We start from the raw sequence: 20,362 nt of genomic DNA on the forward strand, positions 1-20,362 counted from the left end.
TGCGCTGCCAAGGTCTGCGCTGCGTATGGCACAAAATTGAGGAATATGCTAAGGAAAGCCATCGTTTTAAAAAAAGAAAAGTAAATTCTCAATGGGAGGTGGGTTCATTACGTGCGTAAATATGGTATGTGGCTATCAGCACTCTCTGTTTAGCAATTTACCTGTGTCGTGTGGTGAAGGGTCATTACAGAGAAGTGCCAGATTGTGCTGTGGTTGAAATGTCTAGAGAAAAATTCCTGCTTTTGAATACTCAAGCGTAAATTTAAAAAAAATTATATCAGAATTGTTTGAACAAGTGTCTGGTATGTGTACCATGGAGTAGACTTACGCCCATTTGGTGCAGCCTTCCCTTGTCTTTCATTTCTGAATTGTAAGAATATAAAAACCGAAATAAAAAGCCCTTGTGAATGTTCTTTTATTTGAACTGATGCACCCATTCCTGTGTAAGATTTAGTGTAGTGCTTGTGAACTTTCAAAGTATCATTGCTGTTTGTTTCTTCTTTCCTTTCTTTTTTTGGGGAATCAAGCGTACAACATTGCTATCAACTCTATGAGTTTATAGAACATGGGTTTCACTGTATTAGGACTCTATGAAGGACTGTGTTGATGGGAAAGGCATTGAGTATGCAGTACACAGCGCAGGTAATGTGGTATGGGTAGTTTACATCCATGGCATAGGTGGAAATAAACCCCAAGTTGTTTGTTAGTTTCAACTTTTTCTGTTGGTATGAAGCAGCTGTTATGCGTAATTGCTCTGTGTATTCTGAAGTGCATGATGGAGCAGGAAATTTATGGTGAGCTGCAATTTTAATGTTTGAACCTTGTTGCAGGACTCCAGAAGAATTTCAGCTAGTCCTTGCAGGAAGAAGAGGGAAGGCAACACTGCGATGCTATGTGGCTAAACAAGAAAGAGTGCATTATCTTCGTGTCTGTGGTTATGATGTGTCCGAGTATGGTGAGTTTCCCTTCCCTTCGCACGCATGCATGCACACACAAATGCACACACAAAATACATTAGACTCCGGTTAAGACTTATCTTTAGACTAGGTAAACAGTGTGAAACCATTCAGTTGGTTCCCCATAGAGTCTGGGTGAAAAAAAATTTTAACAAACGATAATGCAGTTCATGCGGCAGAATATGCGTCCTCCCCGGACAGAGCACCCACTGCTGCTTATGAACTCGGACTCTGCAAGCGAGTGGTATAATCCAGTCCATCAATCAGTGTGACATGCCGTGCCTCCACTCCTCCCCTCTCCCCACTCCTCAACTATGATTGATGACGGTGGTGTCCCTCTCGCCACCCATTGCCTCCCACGCTCTATCTATTCTCTCTCCACTTTTCCTCCTGCCAGCTGAGGCTTCATATGCCAACACCACTGTCAAACACTTTTTGCCCTAATGGGCATTCACATGCTAATGCAAAATTGTGGTTAAGGTGAACTTTCACAATGATTGTTAACTGTGGCGATTTTGTCAACGATACTTGCCGAGTGTCTGTTCAGCACTCACGAGACAAGCCAGAAAGAAAAAGAAAATACTTTACCGCAAGATAGCTTCCCTGCACATTTGCATGAAGGTGTGGGGAAGCTTTCTTATGGTGAAGCATTTTTGTGGGTGAGTGATATGTGCCAGGCACCATCACGCCTGCCTGTGTGCGGTGCAGAGATCTGACATGGCCACATGTTTGCGTCGTGCGTGTTGCTCATGGCGAACAAAAAGGCACACAGGTGCAGGGTGCACCTCGTTGTTGATTCAGAAATTCAGGACCTGAGCAATTTTTTGCTGACACGGCTTTGTAATAACGTGCTTCCATAGCACAAAGATCTGACATGGCTAGGCATCGGCAACGTGCACATTAAACGGAAAGACACACGGTGTACTTGCTTGCGGAGTTGGTAGCAGGCGTGCTGTGTAAGGAGCGAGGTAAGAGACAAAAAGAATTAAAAATCATGGTTTCAGAGACTCTACTGCGCGGCTAGCCAGCTGGGCACTTTCAGAGCAATTGGAGCCAAAGGGAAGGCAAAAAAAAAAAACAAAAAAACTGCAGAGTGAGGTTGCCACAGAAGGGAGGAAAAGAAATAAGGGGAGAAAAAAAAAATAAAAATCTACTATTTTTCTAGTGGGATAACGTGAGCTTGCATAGCTTGCATATCATGCATAGAGCAATATATGCTCTGTTTGCTGTTATCTTCTTACTGGTAGGTAATTTTATTCATTGCATGTAATAGTTATTTAGAAGCACTATGCATGCCCGCATAGGCTTTCTGGGGGCCCTTTTCTGACAAGACAAGCAAATTCTCATGGCCCTTTCAAGTTGTACATATGTGTGTCTGCACGCATGCACACACACACACACATGTACCAGTAGTGAGACTGTGTGCGTCCATATGTGTATGAAAGCTGGTTCATACGTATCTTCAATCTTGCAGCACAGTTTTGCAATCCGCTATTTTATTCAGCCCATCGTAATGGTGGTTCAAGTTGTGTTGTGCCTCAGTTGCATTTCGAAGTGTAAATCTTTGCAGACAAGGCCAGGTGTACTCATCACTACTAAATTTTTCTACATTGCTCTGTTCGGATAACATGAAAACTGGAGGCACTCTGTACTAAGGCGAGTGTATTGTTCGCATAGCACCAGGTCAAGTGTTGCTTACTTTCTTCTTTTTTCAGAAAAACGTGACAGAAGAAAGAAGCCAGAGGACACCCCCAAGATAGAAGCTCTGGAGCCTGAAGAAGCAGCTGAGGATGCAGAAGAGACAGAGAATGACATAAAAGTGGGAGGTGACTGCTAGAGGCATTTATGGACAACATTTAGGAATCCACTGCTGTTTCTTTTTCTTTTCTTTTTTTTTCATTTAACAGATTATAAATCTGACTATAATGCTTTTATTTATCGATTTCGAAAATTGGCATTCAAAGCTCTCCAAGAGCATTCAGAAGTGCATTAAAGTTCATCATATGTGGAAGATGTTTCATGTATTACAAGATAAAGAAATGCGACTTATCAGTGTGCACTGCTGTTTTTAAAGCTGTTTTGCAAGTGAGGGAATAGAAAAACAGCCAGAAGTAGCTTTCCAGTTATTTGAGAATTTTTTTTGTTTTCCTTACTGTTGACATTTCCCCTGTCGACAAAGTGACTGGATCAGCTTAGCTTGTAAAAATGTAAGCATGGCGTATTGGCAATTATCTAAAGCAGTTTTCAGGAAAATATTGGTGACAAGCTTGGCTCACTCAGGAAGGTGTTAGGCTGGCAGACAAGAGTAGATCAAGCATACTCTGCTGTCCAAACTGCATTTACACCTTTCCACACAAAAATTAATGTGCATAGCATACTAACACATAGCTGTACAAATTTTTCTGCCTTGCATGGGCTCATAGAACCTCCAAAGCTTTTGCTAGGTGGCACACAAATGGAGCAAAAACCCTTCAGCGTGTTTCATTTATTCTCTTGTCCTTGTATATGTACTGCCGACCATAAAAAGTCAGTAGGGTTAGTACCAACTCAAATACATTGTTGCAGAGCCTGAGTGAGCATGCTTACTGCTAAGCTCTGCAATTTGCACATGCTCACTCTTTTGAACTTACTGGCATATTTTGATGCTTGCCTAAATAGAGTAAGTTTGTATAATCCTCTGAAAAGCAGTAAGGTGCTGCTGCATCAGCTTTCACTGCCATACACCTTTCTCAGCAGTTTGTTATGGTTGACTGCATCATTTTTACCATGCTCTTTGCATGTTACTGCTTTACCACACGTGTAAGGGAAAGTCTATGGGTCAAATGCCAGCCCGTTGCAGAAGCCAGTGACCTTGTGCACATCCAGACAGGCAACCCAGTTGACGATTTCTTTGAAGTCTGACGAGGTCAGGAAGAGAAAGGAATAGCCCTGTGGCATAGAGTTTCTCTGTAGATGCATGTACAGGGAGATATCGTGCTGTGGACTGTATACATTGCATCTGCATTTGTGTAAGCACGCAGGAAGGGAGGTGTATAGTATAGAATTTTGTTTAAGGCAAAAGCTGTGACAGTTGAATTGTTCTGAGCTAATTGGCGCCACCGTGTCGGCAAACCACTCGGCGGACCAGATGGGTAACCTGATGGCAAAGGTTTACGGTGTTCTATATCACCTTGGTGTAGGTATGGTCATGGGGAACAAAACCTGGACCGAGGCCTGTATTCTAAATTTGATTCCTTGAGGCATTGATTCTTCAAATGACAAAGTGCTCACCAATTGGCTGAAGTAGTGAAAGGGGTTGTGGCACTCGCTTGCAATGAAAAGTGCCCAGGCACAGTGATACCATATGCGTTGTGGATTGAGAAAACCTGATGCTCTCTGCAGTTGCTTAAAGCTTTTGTAGCGAAAGCTACACTAGGTTAGCAGAAGTGATTTTCGCGGTGCCTGCCAAAGACCACTCCTGCGCATGCGCAGAGTCGCACTACACAGCTGAGATATAAGCCGGAAGCGATGCGCTCGCTCCTCAGACACGCACCATGGAAGATGGAGAGCGGCCGTTCTCGTCGCGGCAGCAGTACAGGCTGCGTGAAACTGAGTGCTCCGATCCAGAAGTAGTCGCATGGTACAAGGCCGGCCGACAGCATGAAAACGAGGCGAGAAAGGCTAAGCAGGTGGCCGAGACGCCTGAAGAACGAGAGGAACGTCTCGCAGCCGCCAAGCTGCTGAACAACAGCGACGGCGTGTCGCTACTGAAATGTCAGTAGACGAAACTGCTTTCACTACGTATATCCGGGCCTAGCTGAGCTAAGCCACTGCCAATTTTTTTAGTGTGAAAGCACTTCTAGGTGCACTCCCTAGATTTCAACGGATGTCCATCCATGTGTAGCATGGCCAAATGAAACCGAGGAAGAATGCCAGTATTGCCAACAAGTAAACAGAATGGCAGCGTGTGAGATATGCTACAGAAGCAGACGAAGAATGCCAGCAGTGGACACCTCAATCACGCTGTGAGTAGGCGGTGGCATGCACCTACAAATGGAGGCAGTCATGCGCTTTTACTTTTCTCAAAACTAGCGGAAGATTTAGACTCCGTTGATTTTGAGGAAAGAAAAGACGCATAACTGCCTCCCTGGGTCGGTGGACACCGCAGTCATGCTTTGAGGTACGTGGCGATGATGTCCAGCTGCAAAAAAAAAAAAAAAAAAGTGCTTTCGCACAATATTTCATGCTTAGCAATGCTAAACCGCCAGCCATTTTTTAAAAATTAAAGCACAACGCAATTAAAACGAAATTATGTGTCCTAATAAAGTTATTATCATTTTGGATGAAATACTTTTTAAAACTTATTTTTACTCATCAGCAAGAAAAATCAAATTATTTGTTGCTGCCTTTGAGCACAGCTGGTATGCAACTGTGGCGTGACCAAGCCACCTTGATGCCACAAATGACTATTCTAGAACTAGCGCATTTCCGAGATTGTCGATACTCTAAGCCTGTTCCTTACTGTGTCTGAGGCCATGCAGCAAGAAAATGAATTAAATGCATTTTGGTAGCAGTGCATGCCTTACTCTCTTGACACCTAGTCCAACGGCACTTTGCAGAGCAGCTGAGCCCATCTTGCATCTGTTTCCATTGCTTCAGCAAATTAGTGACTGCTTGTAGGGTTCAATCCCTTGAGGGATTAGATTATGGGCCTTGGGCTATGACGCGTGTCGCAGCGGACGTCGCTTTGGAAGGTTTGAAATAATATCAAATGCCTGGGGTTCCTTAATGTGCACGGAATCTTTGTGCATGCTTCATAGCTTGATACCCCCTAAAAATGGGTTCCCAATCTTTCTAACTTTACAGAACCCCACTGGCTTTCAAAAAGCATTGCGGGGGACCTCGTGTGTCTTGGCTTCCATCCTCTTCTGCCTACATGAATGCAAAAAGGGGCATGCAGGCACATGGCCCCTTAAAAAATGCCCGAATTCAGTCACTAATGATTGGCTGCATACTGAAACAGCCTGGTACCTTTAAGCAATTACAATTTCAATTATTCCCAAAGTAAAGTTGATTAAAGGAATGTGGGGGTTAATGCATGGATGAATTTTGATGCTCGAGGAGCCCATAACACACTCTAAGGAACCCAAGGGTTTCATGCCACCCGGTTTGAGAACCCCTGCATTAGTGGAAAAATGCACCCAGCGCACCACTAGCAGCAAAACGTGCATAGTGAAAACAGTTGAGTGGCGAGGTTTCTTTACGATGTTGCTAATGGGTCTTGGAGCCGTTTTCTTCTTCCGGCTTCATGCCTTTGAAGAAACCAATGAAGTCTAAGCCTAATGGGGAGCATGGCCGTGCCTTTATTTCTCGGGCCCGGTTGGGTGACAGACCCATTTGGGCAGTTTGCACATGCAAAAATTTTTCACTTATGACATGCTACAACGCCGATTCTGTTTGCCTCGAAGGAAGACATTCTTTATACAGCTGTCGAACACAACAGACCATTACAAGGGTAGAGATGGGGCTATTTGGTTCATGCTGTATAAGGGGACACACGGATCTTGAAATGATAAAAAAAAATGCGAAAATTTCGATTTTGCAAAAATGGCATTATCAGGATCTATACACTCCAGAGTACCTGCCTAAAAAGTTTCAAGGCCTAATTCGACCTTCAATTAGTATATATTTCGTACCTACGAAGAGCGGAAACGTCAATTTCAGAGTGAAATGCGGCAGAACTCCGCGTCTCTCGCTTCCTACGACTGCATCCCCGATGGCTGTTATCTTGGTTTTGTTTGAAAACTGGGCTCCTTCCCCCACATCCTGGTATTACTCACTGCTGTGAAACATTTTGTGGAATGTCCGCATTCCACTATTTTTTCAGACCTCTACAACGACACCTCCGAATGGCTGGCGCGTGCAATTCAAATGCGATTTTCTCAGCTTCGTGTTTTTTGCCAACATGACAAGCTTTGCGCAAGTTTTTATTATATTTTTATGGTGAAATTTCAATTAATCTTATAACGTTAAGAATTCAGAAAGAACTAAACTGTGGAGCTTCTTTTCGGTCGAAACCAAAACACATTGAAGGAAAGTATCTCGTATACCCATAAGAAATTACCTGTTAGGCTTGAGTTATTTTTTCATAACATGAGAACTAATTGAGATACTATACTGAAACTATTTATATTTTTGAAAACAGGAAGAAGAAACACAAATGCACTCTCCATTTCATTACGATATCTTTTATAGGAAAAATTTTCATTTGAAGACCTGCATCTCCCCTTAAATAGTGCACAAGACTCAGATGAAGACACAAAGGGACACAATTGCCACGTGTATCTCTTCATCCGTGTCTTTTGCACTGTTTAAAAAAGAAATTAAAAAAAACAGACCATTACTAGACCACATCATACAGAAACCACTTGCAGGCATGGAAGTTTGGAAGTGTAGTGGTTGATTGCAAGGTTTCCTTCCATAGCAATCATGTTTTTAATCCTTGGCAGTGAGTGGAATAGCATGGCCACATGCTCGGGGTAAGTGCTTCCCATTCACAACTTGCTGCTGCCAACTGCTTTAGCTCAAGGCTTGCTGTGTCTTGCTTGGAGACATTGGTCTTCTAATGCCCAAAATGCATTCAGTGAAACTTGATTCTGTTCCACTCGACACTGCAGCACTGCAGGTGCTCTGCAGTCATCAGTGTGTTTGCCCAGCAAGCCGTTTGTACAACAGCATGCTATGTGGACACTGGATGCAAGTTCCTCAAGCTAAAGCAGGTGTACCCATCTTGATAAAGGCTGTAAACTGTTTTAAGATAGAAGGACTTCTTTTGGAGCAGGCCAATGTGTGTTGTGATGACTAGAGGCCGGATTTTTAGGCACTAAAAAGCACGTTTTAGGCGCCATAAATAGGCGGCTAAAATTGCATTTTAGGCACCGAACGGAGAAAAATAGGCACTATAAACTTTATCAAAAGTGCACACAGTTCCGAACTTCAGCGCGCAATATCTGCCGTAAAATAAAACAAAAACACAGCAGGAATGATTTGGGACCTTAAGCAAGGTGGGAAAATTAGAAACCGTTTTTTTTTTAAGGCTGTCGTGCAACTTTTCGTATGATACACATGCAGAGCAAAAGGGAAGGTTACCAATCGTTTTAAAACACTTTGGTATACCTCGAAACAAACAATTCGCTTCTCGTGTACAAAAGTAGAAACAATGAACACCTTAACAGAAGGCCATGTATTTAGAAATTGATAGAAACATTGTCAATTCAAAGCATCTGACAAATGAGTTCAGTCTTCGCTTACACAGGAATTGAACAGTGTTTTATAGTTTGCGGCTTCATGTGTCTGGAGCCACACGACTATCAAATGGTGCTTGCCATTAGAAGGGTCTGGAAACCATAAATACGAGATGATAGAAAATGTTACATACAGTGCTGCTTGATGCGGAATATGCCGAAAAGAATTATAGTTCTGCACGGGCCTACGTGCATCCACGAGGATCCATGGTAAAATAAACATCATCCATCTAGAAATCACTGTTAAAGCTATGGAAGCAGTAGCAGACAAGCACCATCTCCAGGTTGATGGACTCAAATTTATGCCTCTCATCAGTAAGAACAAGCTTGTATGCTGAAAAGGAATGCTCAACATCAACGGATGTTACAGCAGCGTGCTTGTACTTAGGAACATTTGATGGCTTTACACTGTTCGGTATCATAGAATGTTCAACGGTAAGTACTCCTGAAATTTGCTTGAGGACTGAGAACCCCTCGTTTTTGTCCAAGACGGACTGCAACTTTGCGCGGATTTTCTCGGCAACTTCTCCGTGAGGAAGAGCAGCGATTCGTTGCTCCACATTCTCAATTAGTCCGATGTTGGCAGTGAGCATTACACCCCCACATTCCATCGTTTATAATTTATAGTGTTCGCAGGAAAAGTGAAGTTAGTGCACAAGTACGCGAGGTCTCCTTGGAGGTTGTCCTTAGAGAGGGCAGCTTCAGCCCTCCTGACTAGAGCACTCTCGTCCCCTGAGAAACTGTTTATGGTGGTCTTCAGGTCAGAAAGGTGGTAGTTGTAGTATTCAACGGCTTCCAGCCACGTTCCCCAACGTGTGATGATAGGCTCCGGCGGGAGAGGCACTTCCGGCAACTGCTCTTTAAACGCGCACACACAAGAAGGCGCTTTCAAAAACAAACCCTTGACTGAAGCAATAAGTTCATTAACGTCCTTGAAGTGCTTTCTGAGTTCTTCAGGAAGAAAAAAATCTTCAGAAAAAAATCAGTTAAACTGTTTCCAGCAGGTTTATGGAACATTTTATAGTTGGTTTCAATTGGAACCAACTGGGAATTATTTGGACGAACCTAGGTATAACTTACTCCGTATACTTTCCGAAATGTGGTACCATCTGGTCAACTACCAGTTTAACAGCCAAAGTCATCAACAAGCTGCCACGATAAAATGGCAGAAAATAGGAAAAAGGTTGCTTCGATATTTTCGCCTGACGTGGTTGGTATTGTGTACACAGCCGGCGTAGGTGCAGTGTTCACCACAGCCAACTGACGAGGTCGTCTAATGTTGCCACGTGTGTGTTCTACTCAAAACCGAAATGGATTCGAAAGCAAACAGAATCTGAAAGCAAAAACCACAGTGTATTCAGGCCCCTTTTCTGTGAAATAGGGCCTTTTTAGGCACCGACATCAGAAATAGGCATTTATAGGCACTGACACCCAAAATAGGCATTTATAGGCACTATAAAAAGAGCATTAAACATACTGTCAACACCTAATTCGTGCTCATATGTAAAAATGGTGCGCCTATGAGGTGTTGAAAAAAATAGGCATTTGCCTAAAATCTGTTCTCTAGTGATGACTATTGATGTAGACAAGGGCACGAGGACTGTCCATGCTCTGTGCATTCCACACGAAGGCAGCACATGCTTCAAAGAGCAGTGTATGTGTACCTTGGTAGGTATCTACAAAAAGGAAAATATCACAAGCACACTGAAACTAATTTAGAAAGACTGCTATGAGAAGCTTTGATCAGGTGCTCCTAAGGTTACTTTAACATGTACATTAAAGTACCGAGGGAGCTTGGAAAGTGTGACACCCGTGCAGCAGTATTGGAAGGCTAGATGCAGACAGTTGCTGAACTGCTATGTTCTGTTCCTGTTGCTGCACGCAGCATTTATGTTTTAAATAGCTGTGACAATATGCTACAAAGTGTCACGCTTGCACCAGTCGAGCAGTGGACTTAAAGGATTATAGACATCAAATTTTTGCTAGTGTTTTCTTCTTTCAAATGATGCGTTAGAAATTGGTATATATGGATCACTGCATGGTATTTGCCTACTACTTTTTATAAGAAACTGTGGCTGTGACATGTAGCTGATGTTTAGGTCACATGAGGCATGAATAAAGAATGGCAATATAACTGCTGACACGTCGTCTATTGTTATTTCAGCTCTAGAAGCAGGCTGGCTTAAGTGTTGTAGTGAATTAAAGCTACGTATCAGCGATTATATTTGTTTTTTTGCTTTCTAGATCAGCTAACTTGCTCACATGTGGTTAGCTGACATCAGGCAATTCTAGTACATACATTAAGTTTCTTGCGAGCTGAACAAACCTTACTTGTCCGTTCTTAGTTTGAAATGGGGTCTGCAGCGAAACCCGCATTGTCTTTTCTGCCAATCGCCTGGCCACTGTATTGTCATAGTCAAGCATGGGCACCACAGAGTTTATTTACAGCATATTTTACACTTTTTACATATGAACAAACACTTGTGACTAATAAATTAATTATTCATATTCAAGCTGTTTAGTACAAAAATTAAATTATGACACCTCTGTTATAGAAGGCACTGATGTGTGTAGACTTCTCAGCTACCCTCTCTGTTCAATAATGTAAGCACATTACAAAGGACTCATCATTCGAAACCACATAGGCATTCACATCGCTGGCTGGTGTGGTCAAGCAAACACTTCTCCCTCTGCTAAGCAGCGGCAACCACAGCCGGATGGGCACTGTGACTGAGTTCTGAACCAGTCCAGCAGGTGCTCAACATGGCCTCCATGTCCACAGGAAACGCAGAAGTGAAGCTGGCCTGCAATACAAAATAAGCAAAACATGTTTTACATCAAGTGTATCCTACATAGAAATTTTCAATAGCGCAAGAAGGGCCACTTCTCGAAAGCTAAAATGTAAAAGATGTGGTAAGCAACCTACCTCCATTAGAACAATAAGCAGCATACATCTCCTTACCTCCCCCAAACCCTCCAAGGTCCTCCCATATGCCCTAGCCCTCAAAAAAATTTGAACTGCATCAGAGAGTGAATGTTCGACACAAAAAATTCATGCACGAAACAAAGCCAAACTAAAAGGGGGAACCTCAAAAGTGTGCTGAACATGCAGTGAAGCACACTATGAGCAGTCAAAATTCAATGTGAAGTCCTCTTATTGCTCTGGCTCAGAAGCATGTTTTGTGGGTAGAGCACGATAAAATTTCCTTCTGGTGCTTTGCACGAAGAATTCAAATCAGTCGGGCAGTAGTATTTGTCCGCAAAACAGCAGCAAACCAACTGAAACACTTACCACGTACTGCCAGATGGCACACAATGCAGTGCAAAGTAAGTTTCTTGCACTCGTCACACTGAACACTGCGAACGTCACTCTTGCAGTAGTGGCATACTGTAATGAAGTCTGCAACGAAGCACAAGCACAAAGATTAGCAAGGCTCACAACAGACTTAACAAATCAACACTCACCAACTGCTTTCACCTTAGGTGGACTGGTTGACAGGCACTTCAGGACACATGCTCTCTGTTCATACAACTTCCATTTGTATAGTATCTCTGCATACTTCTTCTTAAATTCATCATACTGAGCAGATTTGCTGGGATCAAGCAACCTTTGGAAAGAAATTCATGTTAGTTTCAGTACAAAATAAATTTAGGAAACTGACCCTTTACCACCCAGTGCTGCAAACTTGCAACATACAATTTCATGCCCTAAATAGCACTTGGATACAAAATTCGATGCCAATATGTCCTCAGCAGCAAGCACTGGTTGGCATCACTCTGATAAAGCTACGTGAAGAAAAAGGGGTGTGGATGTGCCGCTTCCAGCAAGCCTCCAAAAATTCCTCATCACTCATTTTCTGACAAGTTTTGTGGAAAAAAATGGTAAGAAATTGGATTTTTTTACAGTCCCTGGGCCTTTGAGTTACACTGCGGTCTTCGATTCTGTCTTACACACAACTCAAACCAGCTGCATAAAATGGACCAAATGCTAAAGTGACTCGCGACATGCCAAGTTCTCAAACGTTAGCAATGGTAACAAAATTATGATATTGTCTTTTAAATATGGGTGCACTGCAGATTTGAGAATTTTTTGCGTAGCTGTGTTATGAGCCACATTTTTCTTTCTTATGTTATTTTTGTTGTGGACAGCAGAAGGAACCAAGCAATTCGATGGGAGTGTGATTAATTCACTGTATTTCCATGAATACTATACAAGGAGGAAGGTTGAGCCTCCAGAAAATGAAAAAAAAAAAATAAGAAAGAAAGGGAGGGAGGGTTTTAACATAGTTAAACCAAGTAGGTCGTGCTAAAGCACTTGAGGCAAAACCATCAGCCACTATTGGCATCCGCGTGTGGGGAGTGGGGAGGCAGGGGGCCGGTTCCCCACAATGAATGAGCAGCTGCACAAGGCCTCCACCACTGGCGCTTCGTCAAAGGTTGAGGCTTCGCACATACCTCAGGTTTTTAAGCTTTGCTAGTGAAGTAGCGCTGTCATGGTTAAAAAAAAAAAATCAGATCAGAATGTACGCCAGCATAAACTGTTCAGGGCAACCAGAGCCAAGAGCTATGCATGAACACTGCATCATCTTCCATGTCATCAACATTAGTTGAAAGGCAACATTTTATAAGTGCGCGTAACGAAACTGAGCTCTGCAATACCCCCTATGCTCATGGCATTTCACACAGCAATGGCCGTCACGTCGTGTTTGTTGACCCTCTTTTTACAGCAGTAGCTGTAAGTACGAGGTCCCCCGAAAAAGACTGGAGGGGAAACATAAGCTCTGCCTTAAGCGTATGATGCGATAGTGTAATGGTTCAATTGCCATATGTGCAGAAGGTCATTCTCTACATACATTCCTGGGAGTCCTCATGCCCCTCCTGGTGCAGTGGTGCAGCGGTTAAGCGATGCGCCACTGCTCTGCATTGGCAGGTGCTCCCAACAGTAGGCCTTGCGCGGCCCAGGTTGCTCTTCCCGAGCGACCAATCATTAATTTAACTGCCACCTGCCACGGTGGGCAGTTTGCTCACAATCCGGTGGGCAGCTTGTGATGACGCCGCAAGGTCACGTAACGTAGGTGGCACACCTGCCTCCTAGTTGCTCTCTGGGGACCACCTGCCAGAGCCATGCCCGTGATTTTTAGTGCACAGCACTTCTAACTGCAATCACGAATTTCGCCGATAACAGTCTGAAGCCTAGCCCGGCTTGCACATCTCTCGGTTTTGAGAAAAGCAAAGGCGCACCTCAAATGCCGACTAACAGCTTAGTAACTCAGTGTTTTAGTCAGCATTCATGGTGCGCTTGAGGCGTCCACCGACAAAGTGAACTAGCTGTGCGCCTTTCCTTTTCTCAAAAACGAGAGAGGTTTTACACTGCAAATAAGAGTACACTGAAAATAAGACTGTCTTATTTGCTCCGTGCAAGCCGCCCCTGCTCTCTCTGGCCCTCCGTGGGCTAGAGGTGCGAAGAATACAGTGGCGATGCCGGGTTGCACATTTTAGCCGATGAGATGGCGGAGCGGCCTCATGAATGCCAGTGCACTTTGCATCGCTTATAAAAGTATAGCAGGGGTAAGCAGTGCTAGCGCATCTACTTTGCATTTGATTACCTGCACAAACTGGCTGTAATTTTTTTCGCTCACAACGCTGAAAACGCTGATACCCGATTTTCTGGTGAACGGGACCTTCAACGTTATCGTGTTAAAACTGCACTTTAGCATCCGTCCACATCATCCCAGCGCTTCCTTGACGAGGAGAAGCACTGTTGAAGTGACTGGAGAGGTGGGAGGGGGGTGGGGGGCAGGCAGACTATAAAGCCCCTCAACTCAACAATCTAAAAGTAACGCTGTCTCCTCCTGCACCGCCACTCACCCTCTCCCATTTCGACCGTGTTTCCCCCTACATGGTGCTGAACTATCAGACTTCTCCGAAGCGCATATGGCATCACAAACAGGGGTCACGGGGCTATGTTAGAAACAGCACAAAAAATGGGGTGCCGGTTCCACACGTTGATGGAGCAGCTGCGTAAGGCCTCCTCCGCTGGCACTCCTTCAAACGTTGAGGCTTCACACATACCCCACGTTTTTCAGCTTTGCTAGTAAAGTAGTGCTTTCGCACTAACAGGGCGCAAAACGAGGTTATTGCATGCGCCACTCACGCTGCTTGCAACCGCAGGAGGGGAGGAAGCAACAAAACAAGCAGGGAAAAAGCGCGCAAAAACACGACGGCTTTCGGCTAATGAGAGAGTCAAATGTCGCGGGAATGCGCAGAGAAGGAGGCAGGGGGCATTCTTCACAGGTTGGCGTGGATGGATTGATGAATGGACGAACACGGCTCGGGACGGGACACAACAGACGGACAGATGAGGCTGAATCCTTCAAATCAGGCGGCGGCTCACGCCACCTAGCCATGACTTGTAATACATTTTGTACCTAAACTGAAGAGGGAGAACGCTCTTCTTCGCCTGTAGCGCGAGCCAAGCTGCGACCTCCTTCTGAGTACAGATGAAATTTCACTCTTGCCTTCGGCTTAGCCACTAATCAGATAACCTCTGCTACGGTATTTCTGTCCATTTAAAGTCTATTTTTCTTCCCCTGTCCTTAAACCCCAATGCTTTGAATAGATCATTCCCGTTGCCTCCAAATGTAGGGTGAAACCCTTTACAGCAAAGTATCAAGTGTTCGGCTTTTTCCTCCTCCTCTCCACACGCACCACATAACATGTTTGTCTCTTGGTACTTTACTTTAGCACAGAAAATTCAGGGCTCTCCTCAGGCTCAATATTTCAAAGTGCTAACCGTGATGCATCTTTGCTTCTGCACCACTGCTATAGTAAAGAATCAGCAAAAATGGCCATATAAAAGAGCATGTATAACTAATGCGATATGTGCTACAGTAAAGTGCATGTGTAATGCCACTGCCTAATGTACAATGTGCACATGCAGCATTCACAACCTTTCCAGAACTCCCTGTCAGAGACCCGGTATTTTCATGCATGCAACAATGAATTCCAGAAACTGAAAAATGCACCCGATGCTCACTTGCAGTTTGCTCGGTGGTTAGTGCGTTCCACTTCTCGTGGATCAGGACTGCTGTCCATGAAGCGAATGTCGTCTATCGAGTCTGACCAGCTGTTTGAACGGTTCCGCTTCAGCGATTCTGGAACAAAAGTTTTTTTTTTTTTTTGTGGTCATAAAAATTAGGATTGTGGTATAAATGCTTGGTTTCATGAAAGTTCATAATATTTCTAGTTTTCTGAGAAAATTTTTTGACTGAGCTGTGAAGACCACAAAAGTAGTAAAAATCGCTTGAAACAGTACCTACGTACAGTCCACTAAAGACTGCGTCTGAAGGCCCAGTGACCGTGTGGTACGGAGAGCCACCAACCTATTAAAAGAAAGTGGCAATTAGCATTCTAAAAGAAAAACTGTTTTAGCCAAAGTTATCAAGGGTTTTTTCAGAACTCTACTAAATAGTGGGAAACATACACTTTTAACAAAACCCTGTCACGCCATCCAAAGCACCTTGTGAAATAATACAAGGTGCTTTTGTCAAAACTCAAGCTAACCAATAATTTTCACCTCAATGGTTATAAAAATTCAGAAATATTTTCTTTTCCCGGTTGTAAAGGAAACGTTTTTATGCCACAATTAAAATGACCACTACCTGAAAAATTGATTTTAAATGCAGCATTATTTGCCAGTAAACCACATTGCTCATTCAAGTGCCCATTCCTCACCATTGGGGTCAGGGCAGTGCATCCACAGCCAAATGCAATTTTCTACACTTTATGTGCACCCTTATTGTCGCGGTAGTGCAGTATCAATACAGTGATGATGTCTAGTGGAAAAAAAATGGTGCAACAGCACATGCACATAAGCTATAGACCTTTTAAAAAAAGAGGTTGGTGGGCGCTGCCATATTGGGCACTGGGCTGTGCTTGCAAATAGTTGAGGATTGGGCTCCCCCTTGCTCTTCCCACAGCCCCCCCCCCCCCCCCCCCCCCCAAAAAAAAAAATGGTTGCTCCGAGGGTCATGAAAAGGTCAACAGAGCTACTTCAAAATATGAGGATACTACAAACCTAACTCAACTGGCAACTCCTAGTCAAATGCTTTTATAGACTAGAACAAGCAGCATACTCAGCACTGACTTGCATAGGCTACATCTGCACTGAAAAGCAAAAAATGAAGAACAAGCAAACTCGTTTGAAGTTCAGTAATTACATAGTGTAGTTTTGTATGTGCACTATTTCACATTTGCTTTTAAAGACTTTTTTTTTTTTTTCAATCAAGAAATCCTTGCCCTACTTGCCAATGAATGTACTGGCAACAGCCGGGATAATGTGTTTTGACATGGTGCTCATCAAGGTGTTTAGTACAGGTTTCAGATGTAACACTCAGCAGGAGCATATTTTGCACAGCTGAACAAAGCTGCTGCAGGAATGCAAGTGCCTGTCCTCTCATAACCTCCTCTTGCTCGCAAAGCTAAGTGCGACCAGGCACAACTACCGCAGTGCGCATCTGAAAATCACATGACAGTTAACACACCTTCCCTTTCACTCCTCACAATGTTAAGCCCAACCCAACAAGAAGAGGTGGAGGGGCTCCACTCTTCCTCTCTTCATAACCTCCTCCTCCACGCAATGCTAACTGCGACTGAGCAAGGAGAGGCGGAGAACTCTGCTCGACACTTTCTATACGTTTCCCTTTCTCATAACCACCATCTCCTCCTCCACAACGTTAGCACAATTGTGCAACAGTACTTGTAGTTTGCTTCATGAATAAAACTGATTTATGCCACAAAAGAAAGTAATAAGTCTCTTGAATGCAAAGAAGAGGGCATATAATTGGGCAGGTTTTCATAACATCCAGTGTTCAACGTGTTATCCACTGGCACCTCTATAATGCACTTAATAAAACAAAGCCATATCTTGCAACCAGTAACCTAGGGTCTACAGCAATACTTTGAGCACACTCCTGATGTGCACAGTCCACTTTTAGCAGGTAAATCTGCACTCCTCACAGAAAATGCACTTCAGGTAGGTAAATCACAGTTGAACTTATTCTTCAGAAGCTTCTCATGAGGCATTATGCCTCCTTTCAGTTTCCGTGCAGAAAGGGAAGAAGGCAAGTGCAACACAGAGGAAAAAGGCACAAGCTGCAGAGAAAGATCCCATAGCAAATCGCAATGGAAGCACAGCAGGTTTGAAATTAGGGCACATACCTTCTGCCACCAGCTTCCAGTAAGTTGCTGAAGAGAAGAATGTAAAAAGATAAAGAAACATGGCTCAAGGAACAGGCAAATGGTAACGACAGAAGGCTGCAGACCAGCTAAAACTCGCCAAAGCAATGGCATCAAGCACAAGCAAGCCCCACTGCCTTCAGCAAGTAAAATAGGAAAACCTATCCACCAACCACATGCTTGGCGTGCATAGCTCAGCAAATGAAAATGCACGATGCTCAACTCAACCTCAATTTTTTTTTCCAGAAATAGCACTATAACTTGTTAAGCAAAGTTCAAAAAGTGCTTAAAGGTTTTGAAACTGTGGCAGAAAGCTGCTAATGGCAGTGCACCTCTTCTACCTACACGATTTGCTTGTGCTTGCATATCACAGGCACGATGCATACGTTGCAGCTTGAACCCTAAAATTTCAAAAAAAAAAAAAAAAGAGTAATGCCACTACTTAAGCTTCTACATTTCACTATTGAAGCTTGCATCGAATGCATTAAGACGAAGTCGTCACTCTTCATGCTCTCAGGTTTTTACAATGAAATTAGATATCTGAAACCAAATTTTTGACATGGAGCCCTTTAATACATGTCTTCACTTTTGTGAAAAGCAGAAAATCTGAGAAGAGTGAACTATATACATTTCTTCATAATACAGTTGTGATTTGTTGCAATGATGTGAGCAGTTAAACTACACAGTTTTTTTCTTTTGAAAATCTCCTGCATGGTTTCCATCTGATTACCATGAAACTTTCACAGGTAATTTCCAGATTCAAAAAGATGCAGGCAATATGCTGTGCATGTCTGGTCCTCAATTGCGGATGAGCTCCAGTTACACGTTTGGTTAGCCGCAACCTTAGAAAGCGTGTTTCTTCTTTTATTGGTAAGCAAACACACCTATTTTAGAAGCAATAGCCAGCTAAGCTTGGGCTCAATTCATGTCCATGGGCAACAGCTGTCATGGTCTGAAAGGACTTGAAGGCATCTTGATCAAAACAAAGAACGGGCAGGATGCTGACATGAACTACTGTTGCAGGCAACTTTAAAAATGAGAATATGAATCTTTCTTAAGGAGGGCTTAATTTCAAGTCTGCACATATGATGAATTATATTGATTATAGTGAGGAATGACTCTATATGCATTTAGATGGCTGCCAAATAAAGCTAGCAAGTAGCCGGGGCAAAGGAGCGCAATGCAGAATGCTCAGGCTGTGAATGCGTGCTGTTAAAGTGTTTGCACCTAACAAAAGTGTTTAGCAACATGTCACCACAGTGACAATGATTAAAGGTGAGCATAAGACATGCACAAAACTCATGCAAGTGAGCATGCACAAGTGAGTATTTCTTTTTCTGGTTATTAGGGTCGCACTTAACATGCAGAAGATAAAAGAAAGAAGGTAAATATGAGTGAATGTCAAGGAGAATAAGCAAATAAACCCATTTTTGCACGTAACAATGTTGGATGGGCAGGCTTGTACAAGAGCACTGCATTCACATGCTTTAAACGCCAAAGTAAGGGAATGTAGACAGCAAAATTTATCAGAAAAAATATACGGCTGTTGGCCACAATATTAACACAAATGCAGCAGGGACTGTTAAACAGCTTCTGGTTTAAGTATTCTTCCTTTCATACTTTAAGGCAACAATGCACGGATTCACAACCACTCCACGCAATGCTAAGAAACCATCAGCTTTGAAGTGCTGTTTTTTGCAGTGGAAAGGTTCTTCAATCTGCAAACACTGCAGCAGATTCTTGGGCTCTATAGTGAGAAACTTCAACTTGGTAGCTGGCTTGATTATTGACAAGATGGAACAGTTCACTTGAAATGTGACAGAAACATACACAATATCTCTAACTACACTTCAGCTTAAAGAGAGAGAAAGTAAACACATTTATTATAGTAAAAGGAATGCTTGCCCCTTGTAACAGGGCTGCAAGAGTTATCAAAGCTAACTGTCTAAACCATGCATGTTAATGACAGTTTGCCATTTAGTACTCAGAGCTTCAAGACATGAAATGCTAGCATTTTTGTTCTAGCTCCAATATGCATACACACAAACACTTGTTATTGCTTATTCCTCCACATACAAGCATGGTAAATCAGATGCCAATAGCAAGAAATCAAATTCACAACACTGGAAAGAGCACAACCTTAGAAACAAACCTAGATTTTCTTCAACTTGGTTGAAATACAAGTTTACTGCTGTTCTTTCAGCCAATATAAAGGATGCTGCACCTAAGCAGGACCAATCTCTCATGTGCTTTGCACACTTAAAACTGATCTGTTGCTGTTAAGGGACATCTCAAATATGTAGCAAGAGTGTGTTTCTTTTATTTATGAAGCTGGTTAAGCAGTACTACATAGCCAGTTTCAAATACAGCAGTATTTAAAGATTTAGTTCTCCTCAGCTGAAGCCACGTTTTGTTCAAGAATACATGAAAAACCACCTCCACACTGGTACACAGTAAGACTAATCAACGCTTTTTGTGCCAATTACCTCAAAATTTTCAAAATATCTGATGTAATTTAGCATGTTGGCTAACATATGCTTTTTATCCAAAAACACAGGCAAGGTAGCCACACTGGTTAACACCTAGGCAGTGACAGCAGTACACCAGTTGTCACAGGTCTTCTTTCAAGCAGACCAGTAGTGGTGCTCTCAATTACTGTGTGGCAATGGCATCTGCTACTGCCACAGAAGAGGGTGAGAGCAATCTAATCAGTGCAAGAGAGAACAGGAGTAAAATTAAAAACTTAAAATAAAAATATTCAGAATGCAATACTGCTAGTGTCTGCATGTCAGCAATTAGTATAAACAACATTATTTGGGTACAAGCTACACTGAGAACTAATTCACCATCATGAGTTCTACAGGAGAGCATAAAGCTATCAGTTGT

General features: G+C 43.0%; 2 protein-coding genes across 5 annotated transcripts in view; one reads left to right on the plus strand and one right to left on the minus strand.

Annotated features, from left to right (window-relative positions):
• Nsun2 (tRNA (cytosine(34)-C(5))-methyltransferase Nsun2) overlaps positions 1-3,005 on the plus strand; it is a 68,384-nt gene extending 65,379 nt beyond the window's left edge. Inside the window, exons 19-21 of one of the 2 annotated variants that reach the window (XR_016290456.1) lie at positions 831-955; positions 2,527-2,612; positions 2,672-3,005. Coding sequence is in view for 1 of the 2 variants with exons in the window: in XM_089579991.1 (XP_089436117.1) it covers positions 831-955; positions 2,672-2,793 (247 nt within the window). In the remaining variant the exon portion in view is untranslated. The remainder of the gene's footprint in view (positions 1-830; positions 956-2,526; positions 2,613-2,671) is intronic. The other variant, XM_089579991.1, reaches the window with a different exon arrangement.
• A 7,650-nt stretch (positions 3,006-10,655) lies between these two features.
• Wdr59 (WD repeat domain 59) overlaps positions 10,656-20,362 on the minus strand; it is a 48,800-nt gene continuing 39,093 nt past the window's right edge. The window contains exons 21-26 of one of the 3 annotated variants that reach the window (XM_089579988.1): positions 17,459-17,485; positions 15,555-15,621; positions 15,276-15,393; positions 11,705-11,847; positions 11,532-11,639; positions 10,656-11,043 (exon numbers count right to left, since the gene is read on the minus strand). In XM_089579988.1, coding sequence (XP_089436114.1) covers positions 10,910-11,043; positions 11,532-11,639; positions 11,705-11,847; positions 15,276-15,393; positions 15,555-15,621; positions 17,459-17,485 — 597 coding nt within the window. In that variant the 3' untranslated portion in view covers positions 10,656-10,909. Of the gene's footprint in view, positions 11,044-11,531; positions 11,640-11,704; positions 11,848-15,275; positions 15,394-15,554; positions 15,622-17,458; positions 17,486-18,454; positions 20,181-20,362 lie in introns of those variants that run through there. The other 2 variants (XM_089579989.1, XM_089579990.1) reach the window with 2 other exon arrangements.

Source organism: Amblyomma mixtum, chromosome 3 (assembly GCF_055824585.1).
Source record: "Amblyomma mixtum isolate Tamu chromosome 3, ASM5582458v1, whole genome shotgun sequence".
Lineage (NCBI taxonomy): Eukaryota > Metazoa > Arthropoda > Arachnida > Ixodida > Ixodidae > Amblyomma > Amblyomma mixtum.